The sequence below is a fragment of the Boleophthalmus pectinirostris genome, unplaced genomic scaffold (genome assembly GCF_026225935.1).
Source record: "Boleophthalmus pectinirostris isolate CB_2022bp ecotype Guang Dong unplaced genomic scaffold, ASM2622593v1 HiC_scaffold_8, whole genome shotgun sequence".
NCBI lineage: Eukaryota > Metazoa > Chordata > Actinopteri > Gobiiformes > Gobiidae > Boleophthalmus > Boleophthalmus pectinirostris.
This window is the reverse complement of record NW_026571515.1, coordinates 40308802-40334470: the sequence shown is the minus strand read 5'-3', so window position 1 is coordinate 40334470 and position 25669 is coordinate 40308802. Positions and strand designations below refer to the sequence as shown.

The following is a 25669-nucleotide window of genomic DNA, read 5'->3' as shown; positions in this document are numbered from 1 at the left end:
CCCCACACAGTAGAGCAGCACAAACAGAAACTGTAAACAAGTTGGTGCATTAGTTTCAGAGTAGCTTCAGTGTAGTTAGCTCCTCTCTTCAGGCAGACATAAGGCAGTGTCCACCAGCATCTGACCAGAACTGAAGAAGCAACTTGGATGAGCTGCGAAACATTTTCAAACAAAATAAATGTTTGTACAGTTGACAAATTGAATTTCTCCTTTGTCATTTCTTAAAAGTACTTGTCCTGTTTCAGCATATTTTAGCCCTAATGTAGAATGGGTTTGGTCCTGTTCTAATCCTAGTTTAGTCCTGGTTTAGTCCAGATGTTGTCCAAGTTTTGTCCAGTTGTTGATGTGGTGTGTCACAGTGTGTGCAAGTCAGATAATTTCTTTTACCAAGACCAAAGAACTCTATAGAATGTCTGAAATCATCCGTGAAGGCCATAATTGACACTGACGTGGATGCCTGTGCAGGCTCTGGTGTCACTATAAACCAGTGTGAAACAGTGAGTCATGGGTCAGATTGTGCTCACCTCCTGTGGATACTGTTTCCACGCTCACCATCAATTGTTAATACGGGTGTGGGAAGTGTGTGCAGGTCGCAGTGTCTCTGTGGCAACACTTTGTCAGCTTTGCCTCACCTGTGACTGTGCACATGACCTCATTTACGATAAGAAACTCACAGCTCTCAGCACGCCACATTCAATGTCCTTATTACAGTGGCCTATTTTCATTTCTGTGTATGCTCTATATATATATAACTAAAGCTGTGAGATGAATACTTGCATTATGAATTTCAGACTTCGGTCATGGCGCAATGCATACTGGGAAGGATTTTCCAAAAAAGTGAGCATCAAACCGACATGTTTGTTTTTTAGTCTTTTGAACCATATCACTTTTGTTTCTGGTTCTGATATTGTCACATTTTAGTTTTGGGATTCAGACATCGTTAATTGTGTGGTTGTTGGATCCTAACAGCGGAAAACGGCTCGAGAAATTTGTTTGCGAGCTTCATAAATACAAAAGGGAATCAGATGTGTGTGACTGCAAACCTCTGTTCAAACTGTTTTACTTCCAGCAGAATTGAAAAATAGTGAAAGGAGAAGGCGATGGGCAGTGTTGTTACACAGGAGAGACGAAAAAGGAAACCTTTGACTGCCTAAATCATCCCGAGTTTGCAGCGAACAGTTTGTATGTGGAGCGCCATCATAGCAACACCCCGATCCCTCAGCCTTGGTTATGAATTTAAAAAGTAAACGCCAAAGCGAAAGGCACCAGCTGTTCGCCAAGAAACGCCTTCCACTGCAAAGCGACCAAGACATGATGTTGCTGTAAAGTTACAAGAACAAGAAAATGAGAGCTCAGTCTGTTTGTCTTCTGCACCTCTCGCTTAACAAACGGGATTTTGCTTTGTTGGCGCTCCACATACAAAATGTTTGCTGCAAACTCGGGATGATTTAGGCAGTCGAAGGTTTCCTTTTTGGTCCTTCCTGTGGATCAATCCTGCTCATCGCCTTCGCCTTTCACTATTTTTCAATTCCGTTGGGAAGGGAAACAGTTTGAATGGAGGTTTGCAGTCACACACATCTGATTCCCTTTTGCATTTATGGAGTTCGCAAACTTTCAAAGCCAATTTCTCGAGCCATTTTCCACTGTTAGGACATCCAACAACCACACAATTATGATGTCTGAATCCCAAAAGTAAAATATTATAATATCAGAACCAGAAACAAAAGTGATATGGTTCTGAAGACTAGAAAAGACGGGTTTTGTCAATAGACGCATCCCACTGGGAAAACAAACATGTCGGTTTGATGATCAGCTTTTTGGAAAATCCTTCCCAATATGCATTGCGCAATGACCGGAAGTCCAAGATTCTTAATGCATCTATTGACAACAGTAATAATTTTAAGTGGCAAAACATGTCAGCTAAAATGTAGTTTCTGTGAATTGCTGATTATTAATTTATTGTGTCACAGGACCTCATTTCTCTAATTGTAGCTGTCCGTTACCTACTATGACATCCATTCATTACGACATGCCTCTATTTATACATGCCCGCTTTCCAATACTTTTTAATATCGCCATTTGGACACGTCATATTCTCCACAGATCGCCTACATGACGAAATGAATGAAGTACAAAGGGCCCATGCAGCCTCTGTTTTCGATGAGAGCCCAAGCATCTTATGATATGGGAGCACAAAGTATAATAGGCTATCACATTAATATTATTCATGTCGAAAAAGCAGAATGTTTGAAAAATAGTAAAGTGCCGCTACTAAATAAAATGTCAAAGTAGTGGGAAGCTTGAAAAATATAATGTGTATGCCGCTACTCTGACGATTAGACGTCAGTGTCTAAATAGCGTCATGTCAGAATAGCAGCGTGGAACCGTTGTTGTCAATAGTTCCAGTACAATTTTGAATCATATCTTAGAGATGTTGATGCCATTTTAGATTTTTTTTTATGTGTTTATTTTGGGCAAGTAAGAAATTTGCAGTCTTTTACAATGGAACATATAACATTAATGAAATCATAGCAGAAATAACAACAACAAAAAATTAAAAAACTGGCCCAAAAAGGAGTGGGAAGAAGAAAACTTTTTTTAACCCCACGCCCCTCTTCTAATCTAACACAATGAGCTTTCTTTTAAATTTTTCAGACATTTTACATTATATATCGGCGTAAACCTACCAATTCAAATGATAACTGCATATAACCTGACTAAACAATATTCTTTTATTAGTTTGTGGTGAAAAGGGCTGTCGGAGAGGTTTTATCAATCTGAACATAAATTTACCGAATTTTTCGGACTATAAGTCACCCTGGAGTATAAGTCGACATTTTATCTTGAAAGGCAAGTTCTAGTAATAACAACAGAACAGAGAACAACAGACTGAATAGGCGTTAATGTGTTAACGTAACATATAAATAGTTATTCAGATAACTATAGCATAAACAACAGAACAAGTTTACCAAACTCTCCATCTCACTCCAAATCACTAAATACATTTAAGTCTTCTTCCTCGGTGTCACTTCTGCGCAACATCTGGAGAAAAACCACAGATCCATGAGGTAAACAGAGCGCCGCTTTTTCTTTTGTGTACCTGTCGTCAGACTCAGCATCAGTTCCAGTTAGAATTATTTCGGCCTTTCTGAATCCCGACAGGATGGTTTCAGTGTCACTGAAGTTCAGGCTTTGTCAATCCATCCAGTGACTTCCAGGAAAGTTCCATGGCGCACGTGCACGGTTGCCATGAAGCTGTGTTCTCCATCCCCGCTTTCCGCCAGTCCCTCACAGGTCCAAACTTTCTTTCTGCTGCTCGATTACTGTTTTTGGCTGCATATTTCACTACTTGCAGCAGGACAGTGGCTTTTTCTGCAGGAGAGTGAAGTGACAGTGGTACAGTAGTAGCAGATACTGACACACAAGCCTAGAGCTCTTGTGGATGTCAGTGTGAAAATGTATAAGTATAAGTCATTTATAAGTATAAGTCACAGGAAACACCCAAACCGTGATAAAAGTGCCACTTAAAGTCCGAAAAATATGGTAGTTTGAATTACAACAGGAACTGATTTGTGATTTTCAACATTATATACATTATATTACACCTAAATGGAAAATGTGTTGTTTAAATCCGTTTTCACACTCTCTGAAAACTTTTTTGAGTGTGTTTTTCACCATGGAAACTGCTGAACATTCCACCATACGTGCAGTACCGTCAGCGTAGGGTGACCAGACGTCCCTATTTACCCAGGACAGTCCCAGTTTTGAGCCCTGTGTCCCTTGTCCCAGCTGATTTATCCAAAAACCATTGATTTGTCCCAGTTTTATACAAGAAATGTCCCAGGTGTACCTATTTTTGACCAATTTGATCACTGCCAACAGTTAAAAGATTCATGAATTGTTATTTATTTAGGTAAAATACAAAAAAGCTGCTTAAAAATGACCAAAACACAAAGAAAATGTGACTATACTGCCTCACTTGTAAGTCATGAATGGTCTCTGCATAACATATTGCCTTAATTACGCACTCGTTTCGCAATTTTATTATCACCAACTGCCAAAAGAACGGGGATATCCCAGTTTTTTATTTTGAAAATCTGGTCACCCTGCCCCAGCGTGACACATGGATGAGATCACGGTTCGATCTGTATCATCATTTTGCCCAGGCCTGCACTTACACAAATCTTTTAGTGGTCAAAATGAAGCGTGGTGTGATGATGTGCATGCTGTGTGGTCCCTGTCAGGTGGACAGTGTTGGGGAGTAACAGATTACATGTACCGGCGTTACGTAATCAGAGTACAAATTATGAGTAACTGTATTCGGTTACAGTTACTGTTTAAGTGACTGGTAAATAGATTACAGTTACTTTGTTGAAATGAATGGATTACACAGAGGTATTTTCCTGTTTTCTCATTTTGGGCTATATCCCTTTTTTTTTTTTCTTTTTTTTTTTCAGTAATTCCACTCATTGCCGGACACTAAATCAGGTCTAAAACCAGGTCAAAACTAGGTCTAAACCCAGAACCAAACCAGGACTAAACCAGGTCTAAAACCAAGTCTAAACCAGATCTAAATCCAGGTCTAAACCAGGACTAAACCAGGACTAAACCAGGTCTAAACCAGGTCTAAACCAGGACTAAACCAGGACTAAACCAGGTCTAAACCAGGTCTAAATCAGGACTAAATCAGGACTAAACCAGGTCTAAACCAGGTCTAAACCAGGACTAAACCAGGACTAAACCCAGGTCTAAACTATGTCTCAAACAGGATTTAACAGGACTAAACCATGCTGTGCGGACCGTGTCTCCTCTTCTTTTATCAATAATATTTTTAATCTGGTTAAGTAAAGACTCGGCCTTTTCATTTTCTTTTAGCAGAACAAAACATACTTATGTGAAAATATCCTAGTCTTTGCTTCTCTACAGCAAATCAAGTTATCCAAAGTGTTCAGATTACGTTACTCACCTTATGTAATTTAATGGATTCCGTTACAAACTACATTTTGGGGTATGTAATCTGTAATCTGCAGGAGAATACATTTTTAAAGTAACCTTCCCAACACTGCAGGTGGGTGAGCGTCTGGCCCGGCTGGCCGTAGAGAAGCGCTATGCTCTGGAGAAGGAGGACTACGAGCAGGCTGAGGACAAGAGGCAGCAGATGGAGCACTACCGCAGCATCGTGTACCGCCAGCTGGAGGCGCACCAGCTGCTAGAGCACACACCGGTGAGGGCCACGCCGTAGCAACACTGTAGGAACAAGGGCTGCACTATATGTGTCTGTCAAATCGAAATCGCAGTTTCAGTTGCCGCAATTAGGAAATCGCAAAGGCTGCACTTAATTAGATAGCTCCTGAAGTTCATATTTCAGTCTCCTCTCAAACGTAATGCAATTATCAAATCACAAATGCAGTGTTTTTTGACGAAATCTCCTGTCTAATCCTGTAGTTTGGACCGTTCCTTCAGGTATGAATTAGTTTATGTTATTAAGTTATTTTTTCAGATCAAGGGTTTGTTTTCCTACATGCACGATTTAGTTTGTCTCTTTTTTGTGTCTGTTTTTTGAAAATACCAGATTCAAGTGATATTAACTTCAAATTATAAACCAGATTTTGTGTAGTAGTGTCATTTAAGGAACGTTGCTCTACTTGAGTACAATTTTTGGCTGCTCTGTCACCTCTGCTTACACCCACTTTCAGCCACTGTCACTAAAAGGGGGACTAAATACAGACTCTGGGATTATAAAGACAGACTGTAGGATTATAGGGACTTGGATGTCTGAAAAATTCCAGACTCAACAATACAGAGAGATATTATTCTAGATTTCCAGGCAAGCTTGGTGGAATTGGTGCTGTTCTGTAGGTTCCTCGGTTCCTCGGTTTGATGCTGTTTCCTCTTGGCGTGTGCTGTCTCAGGTCTCCACCTCAGTGTCCGAGTGCTCCCCCTGCTCCCTGCCCTCTCCAGACCTGTCTCCTGACCTGCCCAAGCCCACCCTGTCCACAGACTCCACGAACACGGAGCACAAGAGCCGGAGATCTAACCCCGAAACCCACCTGAGCCCAGAGGACCTGACACAGAGCAGCCCAGCCAGCAGACCCAGCTCACTCAATGTAAGGTTCAATTTAGGATTACTCACTATTGTTTGAAATCTACTTTTTACATTGACTGATTTTAAACTGATATATTTTCTCTTAGCTTTAACTTTAGATGCATGTCAAGGTGTTTATCATTAGAACATTTTTAATTGCAGTATTTATTACAAATGTCATTGCTTTTAGTGTACATAATAATTACTCAGTATGATGCATACTCTATACCAAAAAATGTATATACAAATATATTTTTTGACAAATCCAAAGGGTGAAGTAGGATTAGGGTCTTTAAAAATGTAAAGAAAAAAAAACTGTTTGCAGTGGCCCTAAGTTCTTCCTCACTTACCTTCTGCATTCTGAGCATCCTTATTATTCACCACCCTGAGTTTATTATTTATAAGAGCTTTTCACAGTTCTCAGAGACCAGAGCCGAGGTTGCCATCATGGTAAAGCTAACAACAATGCTAATGTGCACTTTCTGATTATCTGACACTAAAACTGTTTTTAATTAATCACAGACAGTACACAGAGGACTTGCTAAGAGCTGCTTATACAGTATATGTGTACTGGAGCAAGACTCATGTGGCTCAAACATGCATAACATCCATATGCACACTGGAGCAGGCCTGGCACCTGAATGGCCTGTTCTGGGCTCTTTCTCCCACACCCTGACTGCATGTGTCCAGCCTGTGTTGCCTGGAGCCTTTCCTCCTCCTCCTGGAGCCTCCCTCTTCCTGGAGCCCTCCTCCTCCTCCAGCTCCACTCTCAGGTTTCTCTCTTAATTAAAGTAGGCTACAGTTGGCTGAGTTTGGCGGCTGCCAGCCTGTCAGGTCCAGACGCCTGCCTGAGCATCCCACAGCACAGGGACTGTGCCAGGGACTATGCCAGGAACTGTGCCTACCTGAGACTAAACCAGGGACAATCACTTTTTAAACTGATACAGACCTATTGTGCTTAGATCCATTATTCTGTTGTTTTAAATATTTAAAGGATCTATATTATGCAGCTATATAATGATCCCTCTTCTTTTCAAAGTTCTTCCCTTTTTACTGCACTCTCTGCTGGTATTTTTTTCATATTCAAACATGACGAAGGCTTTGTTCTGTGTGTGGCCCAGTGAGAGGAACATGGTTCAGGTGGAACTGTTCACTCACTAGTCTATTCTCTCACGGTAATAATAATAATAATAATAATAAAAACACTTTTCACAAACAAACACAAAGATGCTTCACAATAAAGTAGTATATGTAGCACGTAATGTAGCATCCATAACAAAGAAACATTTGGGACAGAACCAGGCACATGTGCTTGCACATGGTTCTCACCCTCTCAACAACTGTCATTTTTTCTTTGCACTAGACTAGTGAATGTGTTTAGTTTTTTGTAGCTCTAGACTTCTAGACATAGATACAAACTACTAAAGGTCTGTTGTGGCCCTGTGCGCCACACAGGAGCTCATAAATCGGCCAGTCACTATAACACATTTTGAAGTGCAATATATTGCTGAAGTAAATAAAGAAGATAAATGATAATACTGAAACCAAACTGTAAAGCAAAAAGATTTCTAAATGTGCAGTATGTTCAAAAAAACATAAGCTGCAATAAACAAGGCGCACAATGAAACACTTTACTGTATCTCAGTGATTCATAATTCAACCCTCTACAGCTCATATGTCATTGTAGTACAGAAAAATAACCACCATTTTCTTACTAGTGCAAAGAAACAGTCTTCGCAATAAATGCTCACCCCCAATAATAATTGTTCCATCTGTCATGTACTGAACGATAAGTGGATATGGTATTTATTGTAACAGACCAAACTCACAAGCATGTCTGAAACAGAACCCTCTAGTGCCGCTCCAGTCTTGGTCTCTTTTGAAAATGGCTCTTGTGTGTGATATGTTTTGTTCTGCAGTTTGAGGTTCCGACCGTGCCTTATGATGAGAGACCGTTACCTGCTCTGGAGAGGAGGGACAGGCCAGTTGAGAGCACGATGAGCCCAGCGGAGGAGCACAACACCCCTGAGGCAGCCGTTATCAGAGGAGAACCAGAGCCACTGACCGAGAAGGCCCAGCGAGAGGCCGGAGCTGCACTCGAGGTCTTTGGGGAAACCACTGTACGTTGTTCTGTCTGACCGGGCCTAAATCTCACATGGAGGGCAGGGGATAGTATTTAGAGCACATTCCATGAACATCACACAATATAATGACATCTGTTCACTCTGTGGAAGTGTTTGTCAGGCTTCACATTGGAGCTGGGTTATTTAGAGAGCTATCAGTCTGGTCCTCACTCCCTCTGTTGCCTCTTGAGTCAGGCTCAAACACGGCCGTCCAATCAGATTTGTTTTTACATACTGTATGTATGTGATGTAAACGTGTACGTGACCTGAGCACATCTGACCAGAGTTTTGCGTCTTGGACAGTGGAGGGTGCTTTCAGATTTTTTTCGTTTTTAAGCCCCAAAAATGCCGTCACCGTCTAAACGAAAGGCACTTTTTACCCGCAAGCGTTCTCATGGCAAGCCATGAATTTACAAAGAAAATCACATTTCTCCGTCCTCACGTCAATTTAGTGCTTCATGCATTGATTCTGCAGAAATCCTCCATGTTGTTGTTTTTTTTAATATTTAGTGATCTCTCCTGGGCCTTATTCAAACCCTTATTATGGTGAGCTCCATCCTCAAGCCTACATCACTCATGCTTCCACATGACAGTTCTCCATAATATACAAAGACATGACACATAAAAACACATACAAAACATCACACAGCAACTTCTCAAACGTGATGCAATGCAAAATGCACAGTAGTTTCAGTAGCAGATGCACGCTGATTGTGTTGGGGGGAGTGACTTTGTGTAGGGGCAAAGGGAGAGGGACTCCTTAATAAAACATGTTAATAAAACATGTTCATATGTTGTTTTAGGCAAGTATATCATCTTCAAAACAATAAAAGGAACATGGTGATCTAAATATGTTCTGTGTTAGCAGTTAATACCCCATCACTCTTTAAATGCACATTATGGATTTACTAAGACCCCTGTCCTCCATATAAACAGTTACATTTCAACACAGCGCACAGTATAATAATGACATTTCTCAGATGAAATCCCTGTCTTCATTGTTGTGCAGGTGCGTGCGGCCTTCTCTAAGACGTGGTCGTACCGGGAGGATGCGCTGGGGATCGTGCAGCAGAAGCTGAGGGAGGCCTCTGGCTCTGGGACCAAGGACGAGCTCAGGGGGATGGTCCGTGCCGCCGTGCTTCTGCTCAAGAGGAGCCTACAGGACAAAGTCTTCTCTGTGAGTTGCACGGGGGTCATGGGGAGGAGGAGGACACACTCCACCTACAGGGGGCGATCTGCGACACATAAATGAATGTGCTTACCATGCCTGTCCTTGTCTATAGGCTGAAGTTGAAAGGTGATATATTGTGCAACCATGTTTTAGCTGTTTCCCTCTGGAGTTGTATTTGGAGAGATTCGTGCATGTTTCTTCTTTATTCTCTTCTCAGTGCTCCACTGTGACATACGCACTTCTTTCTCCATTTAAATTTTCTTAATCGGTGATACACGTAGGATTTAGCAGCGTCACATAGTCATTCTGGCACAAACCCAAAAAAGTAATCTGCTGCTCACATGTGTGATGTGCAGTTATTCATACTCGGGGCAGACAGCATACAGCAGTGTACTGTAAGGAGCTTCTAATTCCTTACTGGACATTGCTTGTTTTTTTTAAAAGTTGTTTTAGATCAGTATTTTTTAAAAATAAACCTCCAAATTCTAATAACATGTAAGACAGATGTCATAGACTATAGAGCAGACAAGCACAATATGTCTGCTTTAAGTATCACACAAAAAGTGGATATTCTGATTTAGACTTTTTTGTTGTGAAGTTGTGAAAGTTTTTCTGGCTTTGACTTTTTTCTTTCTTCTTATGAAATGTAAAAAAAAACTTGAATGTGCCTTCCCATTATTGCACATTAAAAGTGGAAAAAGTACTGAATATTTTAAATTAAGTAAATGTATCTTTGCTTTATTTAATTCCTACTCAAGTAAAAGTAAAAGCAACCATCTAAAAATGTACTAAAAGTTAAAAAGTACTTAATTTAAAATGTAATTTGAGTGACTTAGTTGAGTCATAAATCTAATCCCGCACAAGTTGTTTTAATCAACTTTTAGGTGATACAGACAAATTTTCTTCAGTGCAAACTTTGTACATTTTAAATACATCTGAGCTCACTAATACTTACTATTTTAACACCTGCATTATTATGTTATTCCCTGTTTTGCATTTGAACTCAAATATCTGTCCGAGGTTTTCTTCGCTTTCCTCTCGAGAATTATTCAATGCACCTTCTTGAATAGCAGAGCCCTCGCAGTTTCCTTTCATTTCCGGCAGATTGTTTTCTTTTTATTTTCGCATTTCATTTTTTTTTTTTTCTCTATCAATCTGATTTTACTCAGTTACGAGGGTGGTTTTCAGTGTATGAAGTAAAATACTCAAATGTACTCAAGTAAAAGTAAAATAATGTATTTCAAAAACTACTTTAAAAATTACAAATTACTACTCAATTACAGTAACGTGAGTAAATGTCATTCGTTACTTTCCACTCTTGCTGCACATAAAAACATTAGTCCTTACACGGAGCGGGCTTGTATCTCCACAAACCTTCCTTGACTTGAAGGACACACTCCTCTTGCTTGTTTCCATGGAAATGTTGTTCAGTTGGTTCTAGTATTAATAACACAATATGGCATGAATTCAAGTTTATGGAATGACCAACAATCTTACTGCATTTTTGATTAGCCTGGTTGTAGTAGTCACTTGTAAATCTGCACGCAGTAATGACACACTTTTCACTGGACTAATTGCAAATATGTGAGAAAAGCTCGAGCGTGTACTTTTTCACATGAATGTTTGTGTTTGCGCGCTCCTCAGCTAACGGTAAACCACACAGAGGCTCCTTTTAGCTGCCCGGCTCCTGCTCTGCCTGGGCCTCTGCCTCCGAGCGCTAGGTAAACAAACATGGGCAGCCCCAGCCTCTCCCAACGCTCCAGCCAACTCAAGCCACACGTGCTGTAAGAATCGCACAGAGTGTATTTTTGTTGCCACGTTGTTGTACTAACTGTTTCATTAGGCTGCTTCTAGTCTTCACCTCCACTCCTGAGCCCATTCACCTCTCCTCCCCTTTTTTATTAGTTGATTAGGTTATTCTTAGTGTGGCCAGTAGATGGTGGCAGAAAATCCAGGTTAGCCGGTGTGTCTCTGCACATTTAACTACGCCCAGGTGCACAGACACAAACCAAACCAGGAATGTGATAGGAACCAAACAAGTTTAGTTAAAACAGTAAAAACCCATGTAAAAATAATCTGTCTTAATTTATATGTAAAATTAATATTCTGTTTAATTTAAGTAGCACAATGAGAAGCCTTAGTTAGATTTAAATGTAACTGGCTGATTTATCTTATGAAATGTCCCAATTTAACTTAAAAAAATAGCCTAAAAAATTAATTCAATTCAAGTTCTTAAAATGTAAATAAAGCTAAATTGAATAATTGAATCATTTGATTGATAACTGGCATTTGATTATTTAAATATAATCTGATTTATGGTAAACACTGTTAAGTTAAAGTAGCACTCATTTTTAAAAAGTGTATTTTATTTAGCAATTAAAAACTAACAAAATAAATATTACATTTATTTCATATAACTAGTCATTTAAAATTGTATAAAAAATATGTTATAAGTATATTCGAGGCAGGGTGGCTGAGTGGCTACCACTCATGCCTCACAGCAAGAAAGTTCAGGTTCGATCCCCGGGTCACCAGGGCCTTTCTGTGTGGAGTTTGCGTGTTTCTCCCCATGTCTGGATGGGTTTCCTCCGGGTGCTCCGGTTTCCCCCATCATCCCAAAACATGCTCCATAGGTCTCCAAGAACAGTTGATAGTTAAGGTCAGTTAAACACAATCAATCAATGAATCTGCCCAGGGACGACAGGTGGAAATTAGCACTGGTGCTATAACCTGATGTACAATGCATCTCTCCTGTAAAAAAGGTTAATGTAAAAATTGTGCGCTGTCCCTGTCTCAAATAAATAAATAAATAATATTCATTAAAATTCAAATAGATTAAACAACTCATGTAAATTTAACCTACTGCTACTTCTGCTACTGCTATTCCTTCTGCTACAGCTACTACTACTAATACAAATACTACTACTACTACTGCTGAAGAAACTGAACAATTTCAGTAAAAGTCTTCAAGCTGAATTGAGCCTTGTGTCTGTTTTGCTATTTTTTCAAGTTTACCTGTATTCCTTAATTGAAGACTTGACAGTCGAAACCCGAGCATGCAAGCACAAAGTGAAAAAAGTAAAAACTTACTCCAAGTGCTAAAGAGGACACAAGAGGAAACATGGCTGAAGACAAGTCAATCAAACAGCTCAAAAAAGAGCACACTATTGTAAAAAGCCTCTTCACAAGACAAGATAACCTGGTCACAAGAGACTTGGACAGTACGGTGTAAGAAGAGTTACTGGATGAATTCAATAAACTGTCTGAATGACTCACAGAACTTTTTGAATCACATGACCATTACCTGGCTGCAATACTATGTGATGAATTAAAAGATTAAGACCCACAATTGTTTGAGAGACTGTGCAAGCAATCCTGTGGTCAAAATATGGGAAAAATGAAGTCCAAACATCAGTCTTGGAGGCTGAAGAGACTGGGGAAAGGAAAAGTGATTTACCTATTCTCAGTATAAATGTGGAGAGTTATGGTGTTCATATGGATATTTTGGAGAAAGTCTTCAAGCTGAGTTGAGCCATGTGTCTATTTTCCTGGTTTTTCCTGGTTCAAGTTGAACCTGCATTCCTTAATTAATTAAAGACTTGACAACACTTTTGGGCTTGTCTGTTGAGGTTTGCACCGAAATCCTCACTGCTAGACGAAGTAGATAGAATTGTAAACCAGTGTAGACCAGGGATTATTTAAAGTGGAACTAAACACCAAATGTCATTTTTTTTCACAAATTTGTGGGATTATTCACTGTTCTTAGTCTTTTTTTGTTTGTTTGTTTGTTTGTTTGTTTGTTTGTTTTTTTTGGCAACTTTGGTGCAAAATGGGTACAGTGCAGCTTTCTGGTCAAAAATGCTTGAATCTACTGTATGTTTGTGCTGCCTTCAGAAGCCTCTGCATGTTCAGGTAGCTGGTGACATTACAAAAGACTACCCAGATTACTCTCCTGTTTAGTTTTCCAAGTAATGTCCAGTTTATCAGCTCTATTTGAAATGTAATTGTGGGCAGAGTTTAGATGTTTAGTCCCACTTTTTTGCACCCATCACCACCTCGATAAATGTCCAGATTTACAAGTACAAGTACCGCCTTAAGTGTACTAAACTGTTTCTAAATCACCTTATCGTGGTGGAGGGGTTTGAGTGCCCGAATGATCCCGGGAGCTATGTTGTCGGGGGCTTCATGCCCCTGGTAGGGTCACCCAAGGCAAACAGGTCCGGGGGGGACGGGTCAGACGAAGAACGGTTCAGAAGCCCCTATGATGAGTGTACGAGCAAGGCCAGTTACGTCGCCCGGATTGGCGTCACCGGGGCCTCACCCTGGAGCCAGGCCTGGATATAGTCGGCCTCACCTCCACGCACAGTTTGGGCTCTGGAACCCAACTCCTTGAGAGGGGCTGGACTCTCCATTTCTCTGGCGTTGGCCGCGGGGAGCGGCGGCGGGCTGGTGTGGGCCTGCTCATCGCCCCACAGCTCAGTTGCTGTGTGTTGGAGTTCACCCCGGTGAACGAGAGGGTCGCGTCCCTGCGCCTTCGGGTCGGGGACAGGTCTCTCACTGTGGTGTCGGCCTACGGGCCGAACAGCAGTGCAGAGTACCCGGCCTTCTTGGAGTCCTTGGGAGGGGTACTAGACAGTGCACCGACCGGGGACTCCGTTGTTCTCCTGGGGGACTTCAACGCCCACGTGGGCAACGACAGTGACACTTGGAGAGGGGTGATTGGGAGGAACGGCCTCTCCGATCTGAACCCGAGTGGTGTTTTGTTATTGGACTTCTGTGCTAGTCACAGTTTGTCCATAACGAACACCATGTTCGAACACAAGGGTGTCCATAAGTGCACGTGGCACCAGGACACCCTAGGCCGGAGGTCGATGATCGACTTTGTCGTCGTGTCATCTGATCTCCGGCCGCGTGTCTTGGACACTCGGGTGAAGAGAGGGGCTGAGCTGTCAACTGATCACCACCTGGTCGTGAGTTGGGTTCGCTGGCAGAGGAGGAAGCCGGAAAGACCTGGCAGGCCCAAGCGTGTAGTGAGGGTCTGTTGGGAACGTCTGGCGGAGCCTTCTGTCAGAGGGACTTTCAACTCGCACCTCCGGGAGGACTTCTCCCGGATTCCGGGGGAGGCTGGAGATATGGAGTCCGAGTGGGCTTCATTCTCGGCCTCTATTGTCAATGCAGCTGCTCGGAGCTGTGGGCGTAAGGTCTGTGGTGCCTGTCGCGGCGGCAACCCCAGAACCCGGTGGTGGACACCGGAAGTAAGGGATGCTGTCAAGCTGAAGAAGGAGTCCTATCGGGCCTTGCTGGCTCGGGGGACTCCTGAGGCAGCTGACAGGTACCGGCGGGCCAAGCGTGCTGCAGCCCGTGTGGTCGCGGCGGAGGCAAAAACTCGGAGCTGGGAGGAGTTCGGGGAGGCCATGGAGAAGGACTATCGGACGGCCTCAAAGAGATTCTGGCAAACCGTCCGGCGCCTCAGGAGGGGAAAGCAGTTCTTCACCAACACTGTTTACAGTGCGGGGGGAGTGCTGTTGACCTCGACTGGGGACGTTGTCCGGCGGTGGAAGGAATACTTTGAGGATCTCCTCAATCCCACCGTCACGTCCTCCGAGGAGGAGGCCGAGGCTGGGGACTCGGAGGCGGACTCATCCATCACCCTGGCCGAAGTCACTGAGGTGGTTGGCAAGCTCCTTGGTGGCAAGGCTCCGGGGTTGGATGAGATCCGTCCTGAGTACCTGAAGTCTCTGGATGTTGTGGGGCTGTCTTGGCTGACACGCCTCTTCAACATCGTGTGGCGGTCGGGGACAGTACCTCTGGACTGGCAAACCGGGGTGGTGGTCCCTCTGTATAAGAAGGGGGACCGGAGGGTGTGTTCCAACTATAGGGGGATCACACTTCTCAGCCTTCCCGGTAAGGGTTGTCCGGTCCCTGTATGACCGGAGCAGGAGCTGTGTTCGCATTGCCGGCAGTAAGTCAGACCTGTTCCCGGTGCATGTTGGACTCCGCCAGGGCTGCCCTTTGTCACCGGTTCTGTTCATTGTATTTATGGACAGAATTTCTAGGCGCAGTCAGGGGCCGGAGGGGGTCCGGTTTGGGGACCACAGGATTTCATCTCTGCTGTTTGCGGACGATGTTGTCCTGTTGGCTTCATCGAACCAGGACCTGCAATGTGCACTGGGGCGGTTTGCAGCCGAGTGTGAAGCGGCTGGGATGAAGATCAGCTCTTCCAAGTCCGAGGCCATGGTTCTCGACCGGAAAAAGGTGGCTTGCCCTCTCCGGGTGGGTGGGGAGTCTTTGCCTCAAGTGGAGGAGTTCAAGTATCTCGGGGTCTTGTTCACGAGTGAGGGAAGGACGGAACGTGAGATTGACAGGCGGATCAGTGCAGCTTTGGCAGTGATGCGGTCGCTGTATCGGACCGTTGTGGTGAAGAGGGAGCTGAGTCGAAAGGCGAAGCTCTCGATTTACTGGTCAGTCTTCGTTCCTACTCTCACCTATGGTCATGAGCTCTGGGTAGTGACCGAAAGGACGAGATCGCGGATACAAGCGCTCGAAATGAGTTTCCTCCGCAGGGTGGCTGGGCACTCCCTTAGAGATAGGGTGAGGAGCTCAGTCACACGGGAGGAGCTCGGAGTAGAGCCGCTGCTCCTCCACGTCGAGAGGAGCCAGTTGAGGTGGCTCAGGCATCTGTTCCGGATGCCTCCTGGGCGCCTCCCTCGGGAGGTGTTCCGGGCATGTCCCGCCGGGAGGAGGCCCCGGGGAAGACCCAGGACACGCTGGAGGGACTATGTCTCTCGGCTGGCCTGGGAACGCCTCGGGGTCCCCCCGGAGGAGCTGGAGGACGTGTCTGGGGTGAAGGAAGTCTGGCAGTCCCTGCTTAGACTGCTCCCCCCGCGACCCGGCCCCGGATAAGCGGACGAAAATGGATGGATGGATGGATGGATAATCTACTAGGCCAATTCACAACAATAAATAGTGTTTCAGCTGTTGTTTTTTATCCAAAATATTGTTGAATGTTTTAATCTGTTCAGTGGTTTTCCTAGTTTGACAGTTTTGGGGAAATGTATAATTTTATAGACATGGCTGGAATGGGCAGCAAATATGACATACTGTATATAGAGGTAATCCCATAACTGTTACCTAGCAACCACGCTATAAACAATGTTCAAAACTCATTAAATTAGATAAATGGATAAATTCATGTCTGAATTGTCTGAAAAATGTCTTTCTTGTGTGTAAATTGTCTGTGCATTTTGTATGTAATGTTGTGTGTTGATGACATACAGTAGGTAGAGGGATTTTTAGAACTCAAGTTTATTTGTACACAAAGTAATTCAACATGATTTACAGAAGAAGAAAGACATGAAAAAATCACAATACAAACATATCAAAACATAAATATTAACATTACGCACCACTACTTCCTGTCTGTCTTCCTTTACCACAGTTTGAGAACCGTTGGCTTAGACGACGTTTATATGATGACGGTCTGAACAGAAGACTCAAAAGTGGTGTCGCGTTTTCACATTTTATTCCGTGTTTAAACAAGCATTTTCGGGAGAAAATCTGCATGCATACAGTGATGCAAAATCTGTGATAATCCATCTGGTATGCATGCCATCTGGCTCGCGTGCGATGGTCTGGTACATCCAGAATTTGACAGAGGTGATTGCAGATCCTTCTCTGTTCACTAATAGTATCTCTGCTCAGCTTGAAGGTCCGACGCATGGAAATGATCCGACATGTTTGTACATACATACAGTACACCTGTATGTATGTGACGTAAATGCATATGCAACATGAGCAGATCTGACCAGAGTTTTGCGTCTTGGGCAGTATACACGGAAATGCTACGACAGAGTGTATTCAACTTTTCCACTCTGGAGGGTGCCTTCAGATTTTTACATTTTTAAGCCACAAAAACGCCGTCACCATCTAAACGAAAGGCACTTCCAATAAAATATTTTGTCATTTTTACCCACAAGCTTTCTCATGTAAACAGGCCCTTAGACTTCATGTTGCTCTCTCCTTTCATGTTTTGCTGTAGGTGTTCCAGTGCTCCCTTCGGCTGCTGCTCCTCCTGCTCAGTGAGCTCATTCCTGGCGCTGGTCTTGGGAGAGCAGAGGTCACCTACTGTCTGGAGCAGACCTGGCCCCTCCTGCTGCCCCGCACCTGGGATGCCTGCAGCCACCTGCGCCTCTCTGCTCTCTCCTCTGTACAGGTGCGCTCCTGCTGGGCTCACAGTTAGTCATGGTTTAATTGTACAGGTACCTCTTGCAGCGCATACAACAGGTCAGTGAGGCTACCAATTTCACATGATACATGATTTGTACTGAAGAGTTTGTTGAACATTTTATTTTCACTAGTTTGTCAGTTTGATTATGTTTATAATTTTACTTCCTGGTTGGACATGGGCAGCAATAATTCCTTAACGGTTACCTAGCAACCATCCTGTAAACAATCGTTCTACCAATCAATCTCACTTAATTTGTCACTTAATTTGTAGTTTGCACATTGAGCAGTAAAATACAACAACAACAATAATAATAATAATAATGATAATAATAGTAATAATAATAATAATAAAAGAATCAGATCTATATTAGGGCAGTTTGAGGAGAGTAATAGCCCTCAGGACAAAAGCTAATGTAATTCATGTAAAGTTCTGATTTGACATATATGATAATACCTTTAGTTTGTTTAATTAGTCAGAAAAATGTTTTCATTTTGTATAAATAAAAAAAAAAAAAATCCTTTGGATGAAATTTTGTGCATTGATGACCTAGGTCACATATAACTCTGCTTCCTGGATTTTTAGTTTTTACTTTTCTTCAAATTTGCCACTTGACTGCTGTAAACTAGGATAAATATTTACCATAGGTCCACCATAATGTCAGTTGTGCTTGTGTTTGTGTTGTATAGGAGATAGCCATGCTGAAGGACGTGCGCGCTCTGCAGTGGGTGCCTTGTGAGCTGGTGAAGGTGCTCTCCTCCACAATCCCTGCTCGTATGGCCCAGAGTCGGGTGGAGCTGCTGGAACAGCTGCTGTCTGCCCTGGGCACACATGGCTCCGGCTTCACCCTGGACAATGTGATGACTGTGAGAGCTCCACTTTTCTGCACTCTGAATATATACATATACTGTACAGATACATATATATATATATATATACAGATACATAAACTGTACATATAGTACATATATGTATATGTATACATATATGTATATGTATACATATACAGATACTGATACTGATACTGATACTGATACTGTTATTATACAGATACAGATACAGATACAGATACAGATATACAGTATAGTTGTTAGGTGTGATGTCACTTTCGGGTCCATCAGCTGATTCAAAAGAGTGAACATGTTTAAAATGTCTGCTTTTTTAGCAGTGACACATCTTGCATTAAAAAGAGCTTGTTTTAAGCTAAGAAGTTTATAAGCATGGATCTATGGTTATAACTGTGTTAAGAGAGTGGATGAGGGAAGCTGAGGTAAGAGGCTTAGCCAGGCTAAGCCAGCGTTCACGGGGAGTTAGTGAGATATACACACCAGTAAATCCTGTTATGTTATTCTGCATGATTTATATATTTGATACAATTTGTGGTTGCACATACACTTTCGAAAGACTTTTGTCTCTTGTTTGATGAATAAGCAACAAAAAGAAGATAGAAATCAGATGTAAAGTTTCTGGTTGGATCTAGAAGTGACATTATCACTTAACAACTCTATAGATATAGATGTTATACTCAGAGGGAGAACACAGGCCTTATTATTTTTTTATTATTATTATTATTTTTAAATCGAAATGAAAGTCTGCTTTGTGCTACAGTATCTACTATAATGAGGTGGAGTCCACCAGTTGTACAATTTTGAACAGGAATTCAATGGCCCAGGGTTTCCAGATTTTCAGATAGCAACAAGCAACCAAGCCTCTGAAAATCATTTTAAAACAAGCGACTGCAGCCCCATGCAAATAATTGTAAAATAGAAGCAACTAGTTAAACATTGTGTGTCAATGAGATGTGCATGTTTTTAATTGAAAGTTTAACATCAATATTTCTTAGTGTTTACTGAGTGTGTTATTGTGAAACAGTGCTGAAAATTACAAGAAATAGCACTGGAAATTACAAGTGACAAAATTTGTAAGCAACTTTCCAAAAAAGAAGCCCAAAGTCACTATAAAGAAGTGGCCTTGGCAACCCTGTAATGGACCAGTACATTTACTTTTTTAAGAAATTGTACTTTCAGGGCACTTATCTAGAAGCATACATTAACTCTTACTTGAGTTTTTTTTTTTTTATTGACATAACAGTACTCTTACTTGAGTGAATGTACAAGTGACTAAAACCTTATGTTGACAATATCAAATGATCTGAACAGTTGAGTTTCTTGCAGAGCTCCTTCAGATGTCATTTAGTTTGTCTCATTTTTGTGTCTGTTCTTTGAAAAGACGAGATTTTGTTCATAATTTAATGTTTTGTCCTTCAAATTAATTAACTTCAAATTATAAATCAGATGTTACGGCCTGACAGTTACTCCTAAAGTTACTCTTACTTGAGTAGTCTTATTTCTTGGACCACTACTTGACTTATATTATTTTAAAGTAACATTATTTTTACTTTTTTGGCTACTCTACCCACTTATGACTATGTACTCAAAAAATACCCCTAACTGTTCCACTGTTGTTTGAAAAAGCAAGCTAAACACTGGCAGCTCTATCATCATCACCACTGCTTGTGTCTAAGTGGCTAAAGAAGATTGCCCTGTTTAAACTCAGTCCTGTCATTCTCTGTCCTCAGTGAGGTGATGAGTTTGTCCTGGCTCTTTCCCACACTGTGGCCCCTCCCTCCCCTGTCTGTGTGTTTGTGGGGGTAATTGTGAGGTCGTATGCATGTGTTTGTATGTCCCCTCTGCTCCACCTTCCATTCAAGGCTGTATTTTTTCCCTCTGCTGTGCCCCTCCTCTCAGGGCTGTACCCATGTCCCCTTGGCCCTGCCCCTCCTCTCAGGGCTGTATGTTGGGGAAACGTGTGTGGACTGAGTCTTCTCACACTCGTCTGTGGCCCTCACCCTTCACAAGAGAAACAGATGTGTGAGCTGTCCCTGCCCTGGAGCTAGCACACATATGACAGAGCAGCACATCAGTGGGTCAGTGGGATGCGGTTAGTGTTAAGTGATGACATAGCTCTGGTTGCCACTGTAGTGTGTTAGCTTCTGTTGTTGTGAATAGGCCTGCCATGTAAATATTCTGTTTTCTCTTATGGTGTAAGTTGAGATGAGGCTGTAGGAGACACATTCATTTTTTAAAGTTACTTCTGCTAACTTAACTAACCCAAATATTTTTCCAACTATAACTGTATAACCTTAACCGTAACTTAACAAAACTGTTCCTAACTTCAATGAAGATCGTCTCTCTGAACCCAACTATTTTTTCCTTTTCCCCCAACTCAAAACCATAGATTGTATAATGTATAAATGGACATAGCTAATCCACTCTACAAATAGAAGTGAACATGGGGCACATTGATTTACCTTGGAATATTGTAGCCCCTCTCTCTGTAACTGCTGCTGTAAGCCGCATCATTTTAGTTAACATCAGCCATGACTCATGTCTAAAAGTAGGTCAAGAACTCATGTTTGCAACTCAATATAAAGAAAACTGCCTGCATGATGTGCAGTAAAAAAAACAACAGTCCAGTGTCTTTCTGGACACGGTGGAACTCAGCCTCGTCAAAGAGTTTTTTTTCTAAGGTTGGACCCGACATTGACATTTAAGAAATACATTAAGCTCCTCACAAAAAGTGTTAATTTTAACTTTGTGAATTTTAGACAGATAAGATCCTTCATGACTCTGAATTAATGTTTTTACACTTCATGATTCTGTCTCATATAGAGAACTGCAGAACCACGTGGTCACTTGCTGCTGGTGCAACAGTCAAACCCATCGAATTTTTTTTTTTTTAAAGCTGTAAAAATATTGGACAAGAAACCATTCTCATTTCACTACTCCACTAATTTAGATAAGTACAACCTGCTTAATTTTAATAATTTGGTTCATTTTAAATATGGATGTTTTGTATATAAAGTTTTGTGTGGACTTGCCCCCGCTCCATTACAGACTTTATTAAAATAAAGACTGTCAGTGGGGTGGGAACTAGGGCCACAGCCCGGGGGAACTGTGAGGTCCCACACAGACAGTCAGAGGCACTAAGTTCTGGAACAGTCTCCCATTATCAGTAAGTGTCACCTGTAACCTTAACCCCAACCCTAACACTAGGGACTACAGATGGAAATGAGCCTTTTTGCTATAATCTGGCATATTTACATTACAGTGTTGTAGATGTTCATTAATATGCACTGTCCCTATTAAATAAAAAAAAAAAAAAAAAAAGGTCTTATTATGTTTGTACAAACAATCCTGTTTTTTTTGTTTTGTTTTGTTTTGTTTTGTTTTTTTGCTATTTTATCCATTAATTAATTCCTATTCCTAAAATGGTGCCTGGCTTAAAATTTGCTCCTATAACTGCTAGCCTCTTGAGCTTCATTTGACTGGAGCCAAATGCTATTTGCACACTCCCTTTGCCCACTTCTTTATGTAGTCTATGGTCAATACATCCGCCCTAAAGTGTTCCACTGCGGATTTATATATGAACTAGGGTCCAGGACAGGTTGAACTGGTAATGCTCCTTAAAGCCTGAAACTCACTCCCTTGTCTATAGTAAAAATAGGATTAATTCATGCAAGTCAAATAAGATGGAAGGTAAATAAAAGAGGACATCTTTGATTTTGATACTAAGGAATAGACTTGAAGAGAAGAGACTCGATTCTGATACCACAATGATATTAAAAAATACTCCATTCAGTATTCCCATATGTCTTGTATGTGTGTAATGCCTCAGTGGCCCAGGTACTGTAGGTTCATAGTGGTCCGTGTGTATATTAGTCTATGTGCTCTTATACTTGTTCTGATACAGATCAACGTCATTCTAAACCTATTCAGGAAAGTTAATTTCTGTCCTGTTAATGTGACTTTTTTAGTGTATAACTGTGTAAAATGAGTGTCTAGTTTTGATACTTGTATCAGTTAGTGTCCAATTTTCGAGTGTATTTGTGAAAGTGAAGAAGGGACAATGGATGGAAACTAGTCCAGGGATAAAATCTTTTTCTTATGTTCATTAACATGCAGTGTCCGGACCAAATAAGTACACAATAGTAGGCCTCAAAAGTCTGCTGTATACACACGGAATACACATCCAGTGTGTTTGGGCCTTATGGGAATGTCTCAAACACACTCTTGTTTCTTAGACACAAGTGTAACAACAACAGTAACAGATTTCACTTGTTTTACTCAGCAATCACGTCAGAAATTGAGGGCAGGGGCCAATACAAGTCTATGGGAGATTCCCTGTTTTTAAAGAACTCTCCAAACTTCTGATGCACAAATGTTGAACCTTCTCATTATTTGTTTGGGATTGGCTCCACAAAATTCATCGTATGAATATTATGTCCTTTGAACTGTCATGTCTTTGGGGCTCAATAGTGGCACCACTTTCTAAAGATACAGTGAAAAAATCATTTGACTTTAGTTTATTTAGAAAATGCTGAACATTGTACCAGTTTGTTTCTGTGGATAGGCCCAGTAATGAGACATGAACCAATAACCTGGTCAAATTTGCATCTGACAGTTTCACAGCAAACTCTACCTAAAAGCTGATCTGTCTCAGCTCAGCTTAAACAACTGTAATGCTAAACACAACAGTAACAATAAACTTGACACTGCGACATCCATAGTTCAGATAAAGTATGGTAGATCCATCAAACTCTGTGGGCCATAGTAAAATAGTCTGTTAGCACAACTCCTGTTCAAACATAGTCCTCTCTGCTGCTGTGTCGCCAAGGCAACGCCCAGAGGAGCAGAGGTTCCTGGAAGTGGTAGCCCTGACTTCTTTTGTGCCCAGTGTACATGGACCCTCTCTGGGCCCATAGTGATTGAGCTCTCTGTGCTCAGGGATTATAAAGACTGGTTCATCCAGCGTCATTATGTCCTCCACTCTTTCAAAATCTATTTACCCAAAGTCTTACAATGTTTAACATGATCAACTAATGCAGAGTGGAGCTGTTCCAGTTACTGCACTGTTTGCAGACCACTATAAACCAAAAATATACACTTGTTTTCAGACATACCTGAGATAAAAACAAAAAAAAACCCAAAACAAAACAAATCAAAAAACTGCTGCACCTATACCAGTACTGGCATCAAGTGACAACACTGATCCAGTGGCCTGTATTAGATGAGGCATTGTTGGGTCATTGGACATTAGTCATCTGTTGAACCTGTTTTGTCTTTTATTTTTAGTGCTGTTTCATAATTGCCTGAAGAATTAATAGTGCTTGCTTATCATAACTGAATAACTGAAGTTTACACAGTCCAAATTTTGGACATGTCATCTCATTCCATGGTTTGTCTTTATGTTTACTACTTTCTGCAGTGTAGATACAAACTGAAGACATCAAATATATGATGTAAGATCTGTGGAATTATGTAGTTAAGAAAAAAAGTTTAAAACGTTATATATTTTAGATAAAAAATTTCTCAAAGTATCCTCTTGTTACTTTATTGACAGCGCTGTAAACCCTTGGCTTCATGATGAAGTCTCCTGAAATGGTTTTGACATATTGGAATTATTTTAATTGGAGAACAAAAATTGTGTTTCAGCTTCCTGATATATGCAACATTTTGAGGACTTTTTCTATTCAAAAGATATAATATTTTGTTATTGTTAATTGGTATGACAACAGTCCTAATTTTTCTTCATTATGCGTGTGTCAGTTCTGCACAGGAGCCCTTGGTCACAGCGCGTCCACGGTCAGGGAGGCAGCCGTCCGGATCATCCTGTCCATGTACCAGCAGCACGGGGCCCAGCTTCTCCGGTACCTGCCCCCCAACGACCACGCCACACACAAGAACTTCATCTACAAGAGGATCTTTGAAGGTTTCGCCCAGATTGATGGGACTGTGGCAGACGCACATGTGAGTGCTGACTTTGGGAGGGTCCTCAGTCATTTGTGTGCAAGATTTGTAATGAACTAGACCAAGTGCTTTTTACTCCTAGTACCCTCTGAAATATTTGACTTTCATTCCTAGTACCCTCTGAAATATTTGACTTTCATTCCTAGTACCCCCTGAAATATTTGACTTTCACTCCTAGTACCCTTGGAAATATTTGACTTTCACTCCTAGTACCCTTGGAAATATTTGACTTTCAGTCCTAGTACCCTCTGAAATATTTGACTTTCAGTCCTAGTACCCTCTGAAATATTTGACTTTTACTCCTCTGAAATATTTGATTTTCACTCTTAGTACCCTCTGAAACATTTGACTTTCATTCCTAGTACCCCCTGAAATATTTGACTTTCACTCCTAGTACCCTTGGAAATATTTGACTTTCAGTCCTAGTACCCTCTGAAATATTTGACTTTCAGTCCTAGTACCCTCTGAAATATTTGACTTTTACTCCTCTGAAATATTTGATTTTCACTCTTAGTACCCTCTGAAACATTTGACTTTCACTCCTAGTACCCCTTGAAATATTTGACTTTCACTCCTAGTACCCCTTGAAATATTTGAATTTCACTCCTAGTACCCTCTGAAATATTTGATTTTCACTCTTAGTACCCTCTGAAACATTTGACTTTCACTCCTAGTACCCTCTGAAACATTTGACTTTCACTCCTAGTACCCTCTGAAACATTTGACTTTCACTCCTAGTACCATCTGAAACATTTAACTTTCAGTCCTAGTACCCTCTGAAATATTTGACTTTCACTCCTAGTACCCTCTGAAACATTTGACTTTCAGTCCTAGTACCCTCTGAAATATTTGACTTTCACTCCTAGTACCCTCTGAAACATTTGACTTTCACTCCTAGTACCCCTTGAAATATTTGACTTTCACTCCTAGTACCCCTTGAAATATTTGAATTTCACTCCTAGTACCCACTGAAATATTAGATTTTCACTTTTAGTACCCTCTGAAACATTTGACTTTCACTCCTAGTACCATCTGAAACATTTAACTTTCAGTCCTAGTACCCTCTGAAATATTTGACTTTCACTCCTAGTACCATCTGAAACATTTAACTTTCAGTCTTAGTACCCTCTGAAATATTTGACTTTCACTCCTAGTACCGTCTGAAATATCTGACTTTTACTTCTCATACCCTTGGAAATATCTGACTTTCACTCTTAGTACCATCTGAAATATTAGACTTTTACACCTAGTACCCTC

General features: G+C 41.4%; 1 protein-coding gene across 5 annotated transcripts in view; it reads left to right on the top strand.

Annotated features, from left to right (window-relative positions):
• The window catches only part of cep104 (centrosomal protein 104), a 72279-nt gene that overhangs the window by 20539 nt on the left and 26071 nt on the right, over positions 1–25669 (top strand). For all 5 annotated transcript variants that reach the window (XM_020923953.2, XM_055166350.1, XM_055166348.1 and 2 more), the window contains 7 exons: positions 5069–5224; positions 5913–6107; positions 8005–8205; positions 9218–9385; positions 17418–17591; positions 18293–18469; positions 24212–24412. In XM_020923953.2, coding sequence (XP_020779612.2) covers positions 5069–5224; positions 5913–6107; positions 8005–8205; positions 9218–9385; positions 17418–17591; positions 18293–18469; positions 24212–24412 — 1272 coding nt within the window. The remainder of the gene's footprint in view (positions 1–5068; positions 5225–5912; positions 6108–8004; positions 8206–9217; positions 9386–17417; positions 17592–18292; positions 18470–24211; positions 24413–25669) is intronic.